Source organism: Anarrhichthys ocellatus, unplaced genomic scaffold (genome assembly GCF_004355925.1).
Source record: "Anarrhichthys ocellatus isolate YVR2014 unplaced genomic scaffold, GSC_Weel_1.0 scaffold1, whole genome shotgun sequence".
Classification (NCBI taxonomy): domain Eukaryota; kingdom Metazoa; phylum Chordata; class Actinopteri; order Perciformes; family Anarhichadidae; genus Anarrhichthys; species Anarrhichthys ocellatus.
The window spans coordinates 4,967,280-4,985,482 of NW_022280031.1; the positions used below are offsets into that span (position 1 = coordinate 4,967,280).

The following is an 18,203-nucleotide window of genomic DNA, read 5'->3' on the forward strand; positions in this document are numbered from 1 at the left end:
ACACACACACACACACACACACACACACACACACACACACACACACAACCATTTCAGGGTTTCATGCAGTGTTTTCCAGCAGCAGTGGGCCACAAAGATCACTTCTCATCATAACATCGTCAAAGTTAATACATTTTACTGAAACAAAACAAAAGTGTCATGTCACACAGCAAAAGCCACATGTTTAATGAGTGTGGCTGTTGTTTAAGTCATCATCTAAATGTACTAAATGAATCACGAGATGACGTGTGAAGATGGCTGACCACCTCAGCTATACGGCTTCCTGGGGGAAACCCTGCTTTTACTGTATACGAGTACTTATGACTCAGTACATTTGGCCATATGTCCTCTTCTGAGTCAGTAGAAAAGAGCATTACTGTGTACAGCACACTTGCAGTGAGCTTGCTAGATCTTGAAATGAAATGCTGACACTAGCTGCCTTCAGCCCTGTGAGCTTTGTGTGCACTCTCACCTCTTCATTTTCTATCCTCAGCGTGGCTAGGCGAGACTGCAGCTGGTGGTAGCGCATCAGGAGCTCTGTCTGGACAGGCTGCTGTGCACTCACCTGACACACCTGGGATTAAGAAAGAAAGGGAGGTTTAACATTCAGAACACCAAACATGATGAGATGCATTTCGTATCAGGAACTAAGACCTATGCAAAGAAAACATTCTTACAGCCCTTTTTTTCCAAGTGACTCACCTCATCCCCCATGTGTGGCTGACAGTCAAAGCGTGCTGGAGGACAGAAGAAATGGCTGTGTGCGTCCATGAACTTCAGCTTGTCTCCTCTGGTGTCCGTGGCATCTACTGCTCCCTCCAGCAAGTCCAAACCTTCGTGGCGAGAAGTCTCCAGACTATACTCTGCAGACAGGTAGGTTCTCAAAGTGCGTGCCAGGCTTGCATGGAAACCTAAGTCGCAACACTGAGGACAAGAAGTAAAACATTTAGTTACCACAAACCAATTAAAGGCAGAGAACTTATGCAAGAAGCACTGAGAATAATACAAGTGGGTCTCAGACAGTAGTTACTTACATCTATCAAGTCTGAGACATCATGGATGTAGTATTTGGCCACCAGGGCATTGGAAGCTGCCAGATTGAGAAGATAGTCGTTCCGGGCCTTTGTGCATTTCAGCTTGTTTTCAGAGTACTTGGCTTGTCTCTAGGGAGAAAGGGGAAGAGAGAGTCCCGTCAATGCCAGGATGTAAAATGGATTCCTAATGTACTCAAAGAATGCAATACAACATCAATACGATTTTCTCTGCTATCATCTGTCAATATATGTAATACTTTGCACAGTGTAGAGACGTAGCTTCAACTGCTTTTTCTAGTGTCATTTGTACAAATGGAAACTGGTGAAATTCAAGAGGTTCATAACAAATGCATTTGCACTCGAGTGTGGATATTATGCCTGTAACGTACAACACATTACATCATATATCAACCAGTCGACAAAAACAGACCTTCTCCTTCATCTTCTCCATCTTCTTGACGGAGCTCCGTCGCTGTGAACGTTCATCATGACCATACCGCAGCAGATGAGAACCAGTGTCATTGGCCTTGCCAATGTGCTTCTCTTCCTGTTTCTCTGCCTCCTTCAGCTTGCTCTCAGCACTGAGACTCTCAGTATGGTACATGTGGTAGGTCTTCATCACCTGTCATCAACAACAACAGTCAAACTGTACTCAGTACCAAGGGCATCATAGTCAAACTTAAAAGGAAGTGACTTTGAGGAGGAATATAAGATATATGCAGAACTTCAAGCTGAAATGTTATGTTGAGATCGGCTACATTTAACTGCTGGTAAAGAGGCAGATTTTTAAGTGATATTACCGGAAACTGACCGGTAAAAATGTAAAAGATACATGGGTTATTGGCAGTTGCCGATCCATAACTGGCTAAATATGTCAAACACCATGAAGGCACATTGTGTAATCATCTCTTTTATACACTGACCATTTATTTTACTTTAGTCTTACAGCTACTGGAATAAAACCAAATGTCCTTTCTACAAAGGGGTGTGAAACAGAAAAATATGTATAGATATATAAAGTATAAATATATAAAATGTTACCACGAATTCTCCCATCTCCTCCAAAGGAGTATAAATTGTTGTTAAATAAAAAAATGTAATTTTATGACCACATAAGTACCACATCATGATATGGTTAAAGTTTCCCAGGCCTCAGTGTATATTACAAATGACCCAATGTAACCCTAGAATATATAAGTCTTTAATTACATGCTGAGACATCAGGGAGTGTCTCTTACTCATCCTGCTCACAGGAGAGTCACATGTTGATTGACATTTCCCTACTGAGCTGGAGGTGTCGTGCTGGGTGCGTCCGTCTAAAGTGTCTACGTTATTGTGCACGTTTGTCTTCGCCACAGCATTGTAGTAGACATAAAAAGGTCCTTTCACTGTAAAGCACCGGGATTCGTACTACATCCGAATGTTCATCACTGCTCCAAATACAATCTACACCCCCTCTGGTCAGATTGCTTTAGAGGAATTTCTCATAAAGTGTCATGAACAGATTCATGTTTTAACAGCAGTATCAAAGAGATCACATATATAAATGTTGGACTAGAAACCCTGAATAAACAGCACAATTAAACAACATCTGGTCCTCCATCGCTCACTCTCAAGTTCTGGTTTCCTAGCAACCGTGACTGAAGCGGACGTGCAAAGGACAGTGAGATTGATCAGCAGCGGATGAAGGAGGTTACCAAGTGATGGAGAGCAACCTTCCCTGCTACCCGTGAAACAAGAAACTACTTGATTTCCACAACAATCCAGCAGCAGATCAATAGCGGAGTCCAGCAGGCTGAACACAATGAAGCCATCGAATAGCTGATTTAGCATTTAACTCAAAACTGATAATACAAATTATACAAGTTCATCTCAGCTGTATAACTTTATCTAGCCCAAATCTTAACAGACTACTGCAATTTCCTATGCTGTGGCTCAGCAGCTGCAGACAGACATTTAATAATGCATGAACCAAAGAGAGAGGAAAAATCAATATCAGCAAAGCAGTAGAGTGCTGTATAATGTTACATGTAGGAATATTAGTATTAGCGAGTCGGAGCATATTCACTTGTACCAAACATCCTTTTAAAATGAGTGGGACTACTCGTCAATAATCACTGAAATTGCACTGCAATTAAACAGCTTCCAATAATATTATGTATATTATCATGGTTTGTGTTTGGTTATGCAAACAAACACAATGTAATGTGGATGTAATGCAGATAAGTAGCTGTGCAGCAGCAAGTAGCCAAAGGTGGAGTTTTCAAAAATAAAATAATGAATTAGGCAGAGAGAGACTAGAGTATCTTAAAATAAGCGTACGGTCTTTTTTACCTGTACAGAATTAAATTCTATACAATTTACGACCCCAGCTAGTCACTCTGGTGTGTTTGTTGCACTCTGTCCCACATACAGCAAATGATATCACTACATCAGTTCATGGTCTTATCTCAAATGAGGAGGCATCAGCACTGAGCACAGCTGTTGTCCATCTTGACAATTTCTGTGTGTTTGATTCCATGCGTGTACACTGTTTCTACACGGGGTGTCTGTTGTATGTACAGTACAACATATAACAATAGACAGAGTGACAACACGCAAACATCTGTGTGTGATTACGTGCAACATTAGCTGAAACTAAAACAGCAGCTTGTGTGTTGGCTGTGAGCAGAGTGCACTTCTGCAGCACAGACTGCTGAGTCTGCTTGAAGCACTGCCAGGGGCAAGAACGTTCTCCCCTTCAACTGATGTAGAAATTCACAGAGGGAGGAAGAATGCAAATGTTCTCCTCTCACGACCTCAGGAGATGGACGAAATGACCTGTTAGAGGCTGCATTGCTGATAAGGCATATCGGCCTTGTGCAGTGTCAGGCCAGCTGTTTCACAGGTTACAGGTCTGAAAAAGGCTCTGGCTTGACGACAGGCTAACAGAGGGGAAAGGCAAAACAGGCAGGTTGCTGTCAGCAAAGAAAGGTTAGGCATGAAGGGGCAATGACAACTGTTCTACTCACGGTGTAGAGCTCATTGGTGACTTTCACCAACTCCTCGTGCATCTGCACCCCGATGTCTTTGCTCTGTAAAAGAGAAAAACAGGTGATAGTTTAATTTTAAGAACAAACGAAGGCAGGTATTCAAACATCTAAGACCAAGAACTGGGTTATCGAACAGAATTACCTTCCGACAAGTGAAAAACTAAAGCACTGTAAGCCAGTTATATTTTGTGTGTGAGGGATGTCAGCAGGCGTTGAAATGCTGTCATTACTCTGTACCAGAAAAGATCTAATACAATGCCCAAAGTGCACATACAGACAAAAATAGAACAGCGCAGTAGCTGTAGAACATTTCCCAAGGAGTTGTGTCACAGTTTCAGCTCAGTTACAGGGGCTAAGAGCCTATGATGAATTGGCCAATGTCCCAAAACAGGGCTTATAGCCCAAGAGGAGGAATGAGGCCAGCGGAGAATGACTCTGGAAATCCCGTTGAGGGGATACGATGCGACGCTGAGCCCAATCAATCCCGTTTTTTTGCCGCCTTTCAGGGACCACTTGTCAAAACAGCAACCTTGCATTTTCACATGTGACAAGAATTAAATTCCAGCACATTCAGTATAACTTTGAATTAGCAAATAGCAGAGTTTATTCATTCCATTTCCCACATGTGTAATTCGTCAGCAGTGAGACTGAACCGCAATGCTACAGCATAACAGGATTATTGTTTTGGAGAACTTTGTCACAATTTGACTTAACTTCTTGAAGAAGGAAAGTTTTCCTGCAGATAGCTATTAGTCCTCCTCTTTATGCTGGCCGCAAGCCATCCCAGTCTCATAAAGGCTCCCATCGTGACAGTGCAGAGCCCCCGAGAGGGTATAAATTACTGTAGACTCCTGCCGCTGTCAAACGATACTGATCTAGGATCCCCAAGGCAGATAGTTCATCCCCGCCCCTGAATCACAGGCACTCTGCTACTTTCACACGTGCCATACGTTACACACTGTACATATGCCTTACGCGATGTGAAAGTAAAACCCAGAACAAGAGTGTTAGAAAAATGCATTCTATGACACATTCATTTAAAATAAAAGACACAAGTTTCATCTAATTCTCTTTCTCTCTGCAGGTTACTGAATGAGTTTTAGTTAAGGGCAATTTGGTGTGAAATGGAATGAGTGGACAAGAGTGATGAGTTGCAAAGAGCGTCAACAAAAGGCTAGTGATCTAAATAGGGAGCCAACTGAGCATGATATTGAGAGTGACGCTACACAGGATGAATGGGGGAGGTTAAAAAGAGAAAGAAAATATCTTGCCAATGCCAACCGTGTTAAGCTTTACTGGAGACACATGATACGAGGCTGAAGTGCCTGGTGCAACGTTAAGGTAGGAAACACCTCAGTGATGGGTTAGGGGTCAAACGATACATAGATTCAGTGATCAACAATCCAATATTATCGATGCAAAGTGAAAACTTGTATCGTTGTCCAAAGAATCAATATAATATCGTATTGTGATGAAACTTGTGCTTTACACCCCTAGTGTTGGGTGGGAATAGACAACCTAATGGCCATTATTTGAAACCAGGCTGTAAAGTAGCTGGTTTCGGACCTTGCATTCGAACACTGTACTGTAATTGAAGTACCGATTAAAAATGATTATTCACGAAAAGAGACAATAACACAGCAAAGCGGGTCATTAGTCAGAATTGCCTTAGATTAGCCCTCAGAGGGACTATGCTGTATGACAACCACACAGCATGAAATGTGCTGTACTTACTGATACATTTCAACATATTTTTGTTGGTGTGGCGTCAAGTTCCCAGCAGTGGGCATTAGTGATGCGATTTGAGCAGATAAGTTCTGTGACTGTGTGCGTTAGTAACGGTCAGGGTTACATGCCCTCATTCATTTCATTCAGATTCTGACCTTTTTGAAGAGTCTGATGACATCCTCGCCCACGTGTGCCAGACGGACAATGACGTTGTTGTTGTAGATGTCGCTGAGAGTGGCGTGGTCTCTGCTCTCCCGCCTGGTCTGGTCCAAGACCAAATACCAGCAGTTAACAGTGGATAGGAGATTCTGGTCCTTTCTGAAACAGGGAAGGAAAGACTTCACCAAGATGAAAACATTGGTCCATTTCAGTAACCAATGTCTATAAAACTGCCCGACTGAAACAACTGCAATATCAAGACCACACACTATGTTGCCCATAGGTAATAAAAAATGTGGTTGACATCTCAAACACAAAAAAACATGCCAATTGTTGCACGATTAGTTTAACTCTGTGGAGCATAAAATATGATGAAGACTGTCTAACAGACCGCACAGCTCTTACATTTGATCCATTGGTACTGGGGCTCCAAACATTAGAGATCAAGGGGTCACTACACATGTAGTAAGGCATCAGCAATAAAGGAGAAAGCTGTGCACACACACACACACACACACACACACACACACACACACACACACACACACACACACACACACACACACACACACAGGAAGGCATGCTGACTGCACTCGGCTCCCTGCTCGAGGGAGCATGTGAGTTCAATTATCCTCACACCGAAGAGTTTTCCTTCTTCTTTTGTCTTTAGAGAGCTTTTAACTGTTTTTCTGACCTCCAACAACTGTGCCTGGGATATAAAAATGCTGCGTCATAGTTTTTGTACACTTTGCCTGCTTAAAAGCCATGTGTAAAAACCTTTTGCTCTTGGCCGATAGATGACCTATGCTGGGATCCAAACCAAATCCAACTTAATGTCTCTGCCGCGGTAATCTCTTTATGTGAGAAGTTGATTCAACAAAATTAAAAAATTAACATTCTCTCACATGTCATACTGAACACCATTACGTTGCTTGTGATTTGAAAATACAACTTGCTTAAAGCTGCCAACTTCTTATTTTGGCAAGAAACCAACGCACACACTGACCAAGCTCCACCAGCATCAACATCCTGACCATCACAAACATGACCAACGAATTCTTGAATGAGTAATAATAATCAAGAGCAATTCATTCTTTCTTCTTCCTACCCAGTATATATTTAGTATATTTATTCAGCTTTTCACATGGCTGGTCATAGCACCTTTCACAACTGAATTTAAGGAACCTTTTGTGGCTCCAAAAAGGCTTACTTTGCATATTTATGTCAGACGTCTTTCCGTTGATCCAAGTAATTGTGCATTCTCCATTTCTATTTTCTGGCGCGGAGAACCGCAAAGTTATATTCTGGGTCCCTAATTATTCTGCTGGTCAAATAATACACTATCACTGCATTTGTTTCTGTGAATATGGTAACATGCAACTTTATGTGGCCGAAAAAAATCATATACCATTAAGAATATGAATCCTCTCAAAAACTACATGCTACAGTATCAAATGCTGTCTGGAAAGCAATGGCTAGTAAATGATTCACGTAAATGTTAAGACTCTGAAAATCATTGCTGAAATCATCATCTTCGACTGTAGTTTGAGTCAGAAACGCAGCAGCTATTTTTGACTTATATTGAAAGAGTTGTCCTGACTTGTTTTCTGTTGACTGCTTTAACACTTCGATCATTCTATCCTTGGAGAGGTTTATTCATGCTTTTATTTTCTTTTTGAAGTGAATAATGACTGTTTTCCTATCTTGGTGAAGTTCACTCTGATCTTCATCTATGCAAGTTTCCACACGATTACAGAAGGCCACACTGTAGCTCCCTCCATGTATCCAAAACAACACTGAAATTTAATCTGAAACTGGCCTAAATACCAGTAAAATAAGTTAATTGATATTCTTTTTCAGAAGTCAAAACCACATTCATCTGCTATTCGTACGAGGTCTGAATGCAACATTTGTAATCTATATTCTCTGTAATTACTGTTAGATTAATACATAGTGTTGACTCTCTAGTTCTGTTTACAACAATGAGAAGCGTTGACGGCAAGTGAAAAGAGTTGCATTTGTGATGCTAAAGGTAATTCCAAGTGCTGGACATTAGCATATCTGATCCTTTCATCCTTTAACACTTTGATAAAAAAAAAAAAAGAACATGAACAAGCTATCCCTATAGGCCCTCCTTTAAAGCAGAGCAGGTGTTTGATCCTGTACATGGGGTACCAGGAGCCTGACTGTAAATCTTTGGCTGTTGGCTGCTCTTGAATAAGGATGAGACCGTAAAATTCAGGACATAATGAAGTCGATGCAGAACTTCTTATGAAAGATGACAGAAGAAGCTTTTCTTCACGACAGCCTACAAAACGTACAGCAATACAGTATCACAACAAGGTCTCTGCATCATAAAGTAGCACCAGCCAGCTGAACTACAGTGAGCCGACACTACAAAAACACATTCTGCATCTATTAACTATTGTAAAACATATTGGATATAAATTATGTTCTCCTATAATCCTATTTTTGATGCAGAGGTTCTATTAAAGGCGTTTTTTAAAAAGGTTCCTTGACAATCTCCTGCCAGCCATTTTATTAGATCGGACATCAGGAATGAAAATCTGAACGGATCCTTGATAAGAAAAAGGGCACTGAGGTTTTGCCGTTAAAAAAAAAAGGAAAATTAAACGAGAGATTGCAGAGCCAGAAGACCGCGTGGGATTATTAATTGTCCATTGTAGTCTGTGAGCGTGAATCTGGCCTTTGACAGATATAATGATGACCATTTAATGTGACGGGGGAGAATCTGGGACAGCAGGGTGTAGAGAGAAGTCATGCAAGGAGACTCTCTTCCAGGGGTCTCCCTTTGAGGGAATGCTCCATTTATCAACGTCGCAGTGACGGGAGCTCTTCGCCGTGATTACTCTTTATGTCCAATTGGTCGGAGAGACTGAAAGAGGAACGGAGAGACTTGAATAAACCAACATGTTTGTTACGCATGACTGACACAGCCAGGTCACATGAAACGGTGTGCAGCTGTTTAAGTATCAATTATACCATCTTTACTATAGAGCACTACTGTAAGGTAAAATCGATTACCTGCACTCTTAATTCAATACTACTGCATCGGGTATTAGAGACCAGCAGATTCAAATAGATGTAAATTTGACATATTATCTTAATGTCCAAATATTTGCTTTTTCAGGAAGTTTCAACTACATTTAGCAGCCTTAGTTGGTCCATTTCCAAGGCTAAACATTTTCATTGAATGTACTGTAACTTAATTTTGACCACGCGTTTCCCCTTATTCATGACCACTGATTCAAATTAACCACATGGCCATGGGCAGCGTATACAGCGTATATATCACGTGAAAGTCACAGCGAGCTGCAGGCTGGTCCGAGCATCTAAGCAGCAATTCCTCAACATGCTGTAGGGTATGTTTGTTTCATGACCACAAACATTTAAAACAAGTAAAATAACCTACACTGCTGCTGTTAGACTCCTCACTAAAGCTCTAATTTGTTTTTTGCCTCCATTGAGAAAAGATGAGTATTTGGGGTAGCTGTCTCGTGTGAAGTGTAGTGTGAGAATGGAAATGAAATGACAACCACAAAGAAAAGACGGGTGGAGGGGGGGGGGGGTCTGACCTAGTTGGGAGGAACACAGCAGCCTTAGGCCACAAGCTTCCTTGGCCCTGGCTTCATTTCAGGTCATTTCTCCCGTTTTATCCCTCCTCTCCTCTTTGTTGTGTATCCCTCCTCTGGCTTTCTCTTTTATTGTTTCCCATCTCTCTGTGCCATGCCAGTGATCAGTACGAAATACGTAACAGTTGTTTATCGGTCAAACCCGTTCGATAGGGACGTTCCAGTGCTTAGGACTCACTTGAAGTGATGGTGCTCTCTTGAAGTACGGATCTTAGCAGAGTAGCGCTCGGCCAGTTTGTCCAGGCCTCTGGAGTACTCTAGCTGGAGCTCGGCCTTGCGACGGAAGAAGTCCTGCAGGTCCTGCAGCAGCTGCAGCCGGGACTCAGACTGCTGCTCCAGACAACGGAACTGCTCCACCAGCTGGTTACGGATCTCTGAATATCAACAAAGGGAGAGACCACCTTTAGAATAAATACAGCCTCTCTGGGAGAGTGGGCCTACGTGCTGGGTCTCACTGCTGACTGCCAATCAGTGCTGCAGGTCAGCATTTAACCCACAGTCCTTTAGCAGTGGATGAAGTAAATACAAAGATGTAACGGCACAGTCAAGCATAAGCACCAATAAAAAAACAAAGTCATCATAATTGGATAAAAAAGGATGTCAAAGTGCATTTGTCAGCTGTGTGTATGTGCGAGTGCATGTTGCGTGTAGTGGGAGGGAGTGTGGGGGTGTCTAAATGCTGGGGTAGCACATGCATATGAGATGCATGTCTGATGATTGCAGCAGACAGGACGGAAAATATAAAATAGGTCAGCTTCTCAAAATGCGTTGTGCAGAGTGAGCCTTTGGAGAAGTTTGTCTTGAAAAAAACAAATTGCAGGCATTCTTTCGATTATATGATCGCTGTGGTTTTCTGCTTATGAGGTTTGAAAACTCACTGCTCCTATGAGAAGAATGTGGAAGAATTATGTTTTGGTCTAAATTGTGAAAATGTGATTGATATGGCATTTACAAATAGAATCTTTTTATTGTTTGAAGAATATTTCACTTTGGTTAAATACAGTATATCCTGTTTGCATTTGTATTGTTCAAGTTCAAGTAAGGTAGGCTTAATGAATTGCCTTTAATAAATACTTGTGTATTTAGAATAGAGTTAATTAATCTAGGTTTTTAAAATGAAGGGAATAAATATCCACAGACTCCCTACTGGGCAGCTTGTCCTGGTATAGCTGGCTGTTCCCATTGACCTCTGGGATTCCAGGTGATAAAAACGTCCACTGACGTAATAACATGTCTTTTACGGTTTTACATTAACACCGAAAAGGAATACAAATAACATTTTATTTCATCCGTATACTGTTTATTGCAAGGCTGTCATAAATCCAGTGGCTAAGTGGCTGCTGAATGTGTTGCTGCAGACGAACCATGAATCATATCAGAGCCTGGAGCCGAGTGATATGGTTGACATCACTATCAGGAGGTTGATGAGGATACGTTCACGTGGCTGACTCCAGTCATACCTGTACAGGTCCACACCTACTTCTAGGCCTCATTATTTTTTTAATTCCTGTTAAAATCGTCACAATATAATTTTTAGCTCACAACTGTGGATTATACACACAAACACACACGCGGGGGGGAACAAAGCGTCCCTCTCTTCCAGACAATAAGAAGCAGTTAAGCAACATTGAGATGGCTGAAGATTCCATTATGACAGACTGTTTCAACCATGCACATGATTGCTGCACACTGAAAGAATCTCTGTAGAAATGCACCAATGGAAGAAGATTGCCCAGCAGAAGAAGAGTCCCCTTGTTCACTTTTTAAATGCGGTTTCTGTTTGTACAATAAAAGGATTTCAAACATGTCTCCCCCCCATCGTCTGCAAGTGTGTGAGCGAAAAATGTGAATGAAAGAGCGAGAGGGAGAAAGACAGAGTAAATATGTAGTCCCTTGCTGTTTGGAGACGTACCCCTCGTGGTCCCCATAGTTGCCCTGTTGCCTGGTTACGCCTCTGGAGGCATCTCAATGAGAGCCGGCCAGTTCCCCTGTTCCGACAGTCGCAGCAGTCAGTCTGTTTAGCATAACGGCCAAAGACGAGGGCAACTTTCTCCGCTTTGAAATACTCAATACACAGCCTGTGCTGATGAATGAGGCAGCAATCAAGTTTAAAATAGAAATAAATGTCACTGCAATGTACTCCTGTGCTAAAATAGACCACTGGACAACACAATGTGCTGGCCTGTGTGTGACTTTAATCTCTCCTAATCATACGGTGGCAGAGTAAAAGAACAGGCCATCAATGAGCAAATCTAAATTGATTTAACTGCATAGTTTTATCAGCGACGCATCAAATAAACTCATATTTGCATTCGCTCTCCTGAGAGCGTGTTATTTTTAGAACCTAAACTGTTACTAGGGACTGTGCGATACTGCGCTTCATTCGATGAATGATTCAAGCCGTTGCAGAGTAATGCATAATTACCAGGAAGCTGGCGAGGAGTTCAAGTGAATAATATGAAGAGAACTAAGCCTCAAAAATCTAAACGCAGCCTCTTCTCCATCTTTTCATTGATGACACAATGGTACAGATGTCTTTAGATGGAATACAGAGTCGTATGCTCCACCAGGTTATCTGCCTGGGAACAGTGCAGCCAAAAGGACTAAGATGTCCCACCCGCAAAGGCTCTTTGAAATTTCACTAATAGGTCTTTACCCATTTGTATTGTTTGTTTTTCTCCTAACCCATATGGTTAACATCCTGTTATGTTCTAGTGACTTTAACAAGCATTTTTAGGAACATACATTATTTACCAGAGTCCTGAGGGTAACACTGAAGCAGATGAAAAGAACTTCTCAAGATGCTTAATCAGTGATTGAGCATTGGGATAATTTAAACACAGTCGTGTTAAAGTATTTTGAATACATAAAACTAAACTCAAGCCACCCAAATACTGGACAGAATGTCCCTCAACTGAAACATCATTTGCGTCACCCCCATCCTTCAGACAGTCATGTCTGAATGTTGAAAAGGAAAGCACCTAGCTGAGCTCAGCTGTTATGATGCCTTGAGCTCTTCTTTTACTGTGCACATTCGAAACGACAAACCACATCCGAGTGCCAACTTCAAACACCGCATGCCTGTAGAGGCTACGTGCCTGGATCTCTGATGTAACTAAATGGGGGAATTATTGGTCACTGTTGCCTTGCGGGGTTGCCAGTAAGGCCCCTGCACTGCAACAGAGAGCACCAAAATATCACATAGTGAGGAGTCCTTGTCACCACGGTACCTCAAATTAGCCTAGCACAGCTATGGCAACGGCCAGCAGAAGGCACTGCGGCGGTGTCTGCAGTTAGCCATGCGTGGCTAGTCACATGTGGCCTAACCCAGACTGACACGTTGACATAATTTGGTACAAATTAAGGCTGTGTTCACAGAATGCAGTAATGGCTATGGTATGCCTTTACTGCCTATTTGCTAGAGTCTCTCGCTCTCCATACAAATATCTCCAAAAAGAAAAGGCATCGCTCTTTGTGCAACCACAGGACAGGAAAATCCAGGATGTAGTGAGCGGAATTTAAAGCGTCTCTCTCTTTAAATCTCATGTCGCTCAACTCTTGGTATGTATCTGTCGTCAGAGCAACAGTGGTACCAAGACATGGAGACAAAAGATATAGTTTCACTGTCGCAACCCTGACGTTTCACGACAGTATCAGTCGAGGCATTCTTTCATTATGATGAATCCACACAGAGGGCTGTGTCTACATGCTCCTTGTGGAATGCATCTCTGCAGTGAATATGGTGGCAGTAGGAGTGAGATGCAACTTTGTGACAGTCGGACTGTCACCAAGTCAGTACAACCAAATCTCGCAATCGGACAAGCAACAAAAACATTACAAATGTATTACAAAGTATCACAGGCTTCCCTGTTTCACTTCTTTTTCATAATGTTTGAGGGACATATATCCATGTAAAGTCAATGTTGCATAACTTCCGCATTTCTACATGTTCCCTTAGCAACTGCACCTCTTACAATAAATGGTTTAAATATTACCCAATTAGAGCAATTTGTGCACGATAGTTAAACGGCTCGGCTCCAAACAGATGAAATGGTACTAAAGAGAATGTGGCCTAGAGCTAGAAGTACACTATGATGAAGAGTATCTCTCATTTCCTTGCGTTTTGTTTTTCTGGATCAGCGGGACGCTTAGAGATATCTTAGGCTGATCAACTACACTCCTTAGAAGGAAACATATTAACTCTGTAAAACCAAACCTGCATTCAGTGCGATTCAGGAGTCACAATCATGTTTTGGTCACAAAAAAGAAACACAATTTCAGCTTCTGGTAATGATTAAATAATGACATTAATGATGAACATTGTGATACAAAGCAGAGTGACTATTCAGTCATCAATAAATCAAGAATGATATGTGACAATCACTATGCATCACTAATACAGGCCCAGACCTGTAAAGGCTCACAACACACACCAACAACCACTGTTTAAATGCGACCCCGCTGTTTTCTGAAAATGTGGCAAGTTGAAAAATACCGCAAAGTGCATTAGGTTTGTGTGCCTGATTGAACTGCTGTGCAGTCAGCAACTCAGCAGTATTGGAGGCCAGTGTCAGTGTCAGAGTAAAGCCCCCACAGCTCCAAACTGATCTCAGCCCAGTTTGCAAATGAGCTTAAGATGTCAGCTTAAAAGCTTTTCCTGAAACTGAGACGAGAGACTGTGATGGCTCTCTCACAGCCACAACACTGGTGTAGAGACCAGAGAGAGAGAGAGAGAGAGAGAGAGAGAGAGAGAGAGAGTCAAACAAATAAACAGACAAAAGAGAAGACGGGGAGAACATAAACCACACCTCTGTCTATAAAATGCTAATCATACTCTTCATTCCAGACAAATGCTGACAATGTTTGGCCATTTCTGCTATTTAAAGTCTTCAACAGCAGTAAAGTCTCATCAAGTCTGTAAAAGAAGAGTAGGACTTTGATACAACTTTTACATATGTGTTTGCACCGATATTCTATTGACTTCATCTACAACAATATTGCCTTCAGTGGCATCACCGTTACACCAATTTCTACATGCTTTCGTGGATTTGAAATACATTCAAATGTTTTTTTTTTTCCTGGACTGAGACAGTAAAGTCATTTAAAATAAATATGAGCTGTACAAACAGATAGTGTTTTGTTTTGTTTTTGTATTATTGTTTAATGTGTATTTGGATATAAAATGAATAGGAAAATCTTCATTTGAATTTAATTAAATCAGTGCAGTTCATACATGCAGGAATGCACAAGATTAAGAAAATAATAATCGTAGCAGCAAAATTTGCTCTTTTGGGAGAAGGGAACTGTTGTGGCTGCTGAGTCTGATAAGTAAAATATTATATGATGTAATGTAGAATAGGCTCCCCTCTCTGAAATAAGATGTCATGTCCGGATGTCCAATATGAGCTTACAGTCAGCAGCCAGTTAGCTTAGCTTAGCATACAGACTGGATGCAGCTAGCCTGGCTCTGTCCAAAGATAACAAAAGAAAAAATCTGCGTACAAGCACCTCTACAACTCACTAATCAACACATTAGATCTTTTCTGTTTAGTCTGTACAAAGAACTGTGTGTGAAAACAACAAGTGTACTGTGTACTGAACTCTTGGAAATACTAGCTGTTTGGCCTTGCTTTCAGTATTTTGCTATGCAAAGCTGACTGCAGTAACTGTAGCTTTATATTTAGCGCACACGTATAAAAGTGGAGTTGATCTTCTCATCCAACTTTATTTGGTTTAAAAACATGTAAAAAACTGAAATTAGTCTATATGACGTGCTACATACATTTGCTCTGCCATTCAACTGTCAAATAGGCCTAACAAAAGTTAAGATATTCCTTTAGTTACACTTCAATCTGAAATGCAGGTTTAAAATGTCAACTTATTTTAGAAGAAAGCCTGTCTGTGTCTGTGAATAAATCCTACTTAACACTTAGCATAACCACAACTGTGAGAGGGTGATGCACGAAGTGTCAAAGTTCACGCCGCCTGAAGTCGTCTCTAAAGGCCTGAGAGGACAACCCACCTATACACATCCTGCACTGTCTGTTCCAATACAGTGGCACTGTTCCTGACTCTCTTCTCTCTCTCTCTCTGGGTGGTTCATCTAGTCACATATTTAGCGGCAGACAGTAAATTCCTTTCATGGTTCATAATTCATACAGACAGCATACATTATTTATGGACTTTCTGAACTGTTTGCTGTGTGATCTTTTCAAGCATTCCCTTTCCCTTCGTATACTATTAACATTGTCCTGGAATACTCATTGCTCGTATTGTCTTTTAAAAAGACATATGCCAGGTTACCATATTATCATTTTAAGTATATTTCAACCTTCATTTCTAGGAAGAAGTTGTAAAATGTACCCTTGATGTCTCAAAATATTCTGTACGAGTACCTGAGGTGCATGACCTCCAGTCCACTGGAAAGATTGCACAAGGTGAATTGATACATTCCCTTGTTGGGTGTGCAGCATCAGAACCGTCTCACGGAAATACCAGCTGCACTTTGAAACACATCATCCATGTAAGCTACATGGCCACACATGTAGGGCTTGGCATGTTAATGAGCGACAGACATCTTCAGCACAGACAAACCAGTTCAGCCAAGTTGCATCTTAATCAATACATCTCTGGATTTAAATATTACTCTGAAACCAAAAGACAGTAAATTACATGAATTTATGAGACATTTTCCAAAAGAGATGTGTAAAAAAAAAAAATGGCTGTCATCTATAACTATGCAATCTGTCCCGCCCCAAAGCACTGCACACTGTAAGCCATATAAAGCGTGTGGTAAAGTTACGCAATAGCGCCCTGACACGCAGAGCAACAATACGATCAGGCTTGCACGTTGACCAACCTTTCACTTGTGTCTCATACTCGGCAATAATCTCTTTGTCCTTCTTGACTTTCGCATGAGATGACATTTTTGGGGGAGAGCGGATTGCGCAATCCTCGGGCAGGAATCGGCGTCTTCGGTTGCCACAATGCAGCGTTTGCCCGTCTGCAGTCCTCTCCAGATAGTTGAGCAATCAGATGAGAATCATCCGCCCGCTAGACACAAACTTCGGAAATCAACCGCACGTTGAGGCTCTGTGGCGATGCTGCTGCGCTGCTGCGTTCAAGGCGACGTCGAACCTATAAGTGCATCATGATCTCCGTCCCTGACCACTCCTTTTCACCAGAACCTCTTCAGTAAATCGGGAAACAATCCACGTCTGATGTACATTTCGTAAAGCCTGGAGTGAGAGCTGAGAGAAACAGCTACGGCAGCCTCGGCGGTAACAGCACTGAGCTCCTTCTGCAGTCTGTTCAGTCTGCTTCTTTTTTTTCTTCTCTCCCTCTATCTGCAAGTTCAATGTTGCTGCTGCTGCTGCTGCAAAAAGGCTGAATGGATGTGAAAGTCAATCTAAGACTCCTCCCCCTACCCCCTCCCTTCTTGACCACTGTTCTCCTCATGGATGATTTAAGATTTGTTTGAGTGAACTGATATGAAAACATTTTTCCAATTGCTGTTACTCCACAGTTGAAGGAATGCACATAGTTTGTTATTGATTACAATGTGAGGGCTCTGTTTCCAGTACATCAGTTGCTAACCTTTCTGACTGCAGAACTCAGGATGTAGTTGTCCAATAAAGTCAGCCGTTTGTTGTTCAAATTAAAATGTTAGGCATTATGTTATGTATTTATAATAGATCCGGTCATTCCTAACATAGTTTTGAGACATAGAAGGACTGTTATGAAATACTGGCGTCTTCATACTGCAATGCAAATAAAAAGATGCATTCTTGTATTTTTGAAGACATATGTGCTCATTTGTTACTGGAACACTCATCACTTGAAGTAGGTATGACCACCATATCTACCAAAATATGATACTGTATAATTGTGAAAAACAACAAGATCTTTGTCTCGTGATTATAAGTGTTGATGGGTACCATAAGGGCTCGAAGACTGCAGGAGCATTTCCGTTTCAAAATGTGTTACAACTGACCAAACATATGGTAACACTGGGGCAGCAACTACGGATTATTTTTGTAATTGTAAGTTGATCTGACCATTATTTTCTCAGATAATCAATTTGTTTTGTATATGAAACGTCAGAAAATAGTGAAAAATTATGTTATGGTTTCCCAAAGCCACAGGGGACATCTTCCTATGTCTTGTTCAGTCCCAAAGATATTCACTTTACTATCAAAGAAAAGCATCAAATCCTCATATTTGAGAAGCTGGAATCAGCAAATGTTTGACATTGTTGCTTTAAGGAATGACTAAATCGAATATTAAGATTGTTGCAGGCAAATTTTCTGCCGATAGACTAATTGATTAGTCGACTACTCATTGCATCTGGATAAAACATCGTCTAAGGACCACTAAAGATCTGCCGTTCTATCAATGTTGAGCTGTGAACTCACCACAGTATCTTTGATATTACTGTGTAGCCTGCTGTGTAGATCAGTTTACCATCACAAAATCACAATTATAGAGGAAATAATACTACAAAACTACAATTTAGACTTTGAAATCAGCAAAACTGGAGTTGTGGATTCTTCTTGGGTCTGAATGAGACAACTAACTGACAACACAGAAAACAGGCT

At 41.3% G+C, this 18,203-nt stretch overlaps 1 protein-coding gene across 2 annotated transcripts in view; it reads right to left on the reverse strand.

Moving 5' to 3' along the window:
* The window catches only part of LOC116381471 (SLIT-ROBO Rho GTPase-activating protein 3-like), a 29,044-nt gene extending 12,058 nt beyond the window's left edge, over window positions 1-16,986 (reverse strand). For both annotated transcript variants that reach the window (XM_031843676.1, XM_031843684.1), the window contains exons 1-8: window positions 16,466-16,986; window positions 9,785-9,980; window positions 5,950-6,112; window positions 4,046-4,108; window positions 1,465-1,656; window positions 1,035-1,163; window positions 703-924; window positions 473-574 (exon numbers count right to left, since the gene is read on the reverse strand). In XM_031843676.1, coding sequence (XP_031699536.1) covers window positions 473-574; window positions 703-924; window positions 1,035-1,163; window positions 1,465-1,656; window positions 4,046-4,108; window positions 5,950-6,112; window positions 9,785-9,980; window positions 16,466-16,532 — 1,134 coding nt within the window. In that variant the 5' untranslated portion in view covers window positions 16,533-16,986. The remainder of the gene's footprint in view (window positions 1-472; window positions 575-702; window positions 925-1,034; window positions 1,164-1,464; window positions 1,657-4,045; window positions 4,109-5,949; window positions 6,113-9,784; window positions 9,981-16,465) is intronic.
* Window positions 16,987-18,203: the final 1,217 nt, after the last annotated feature.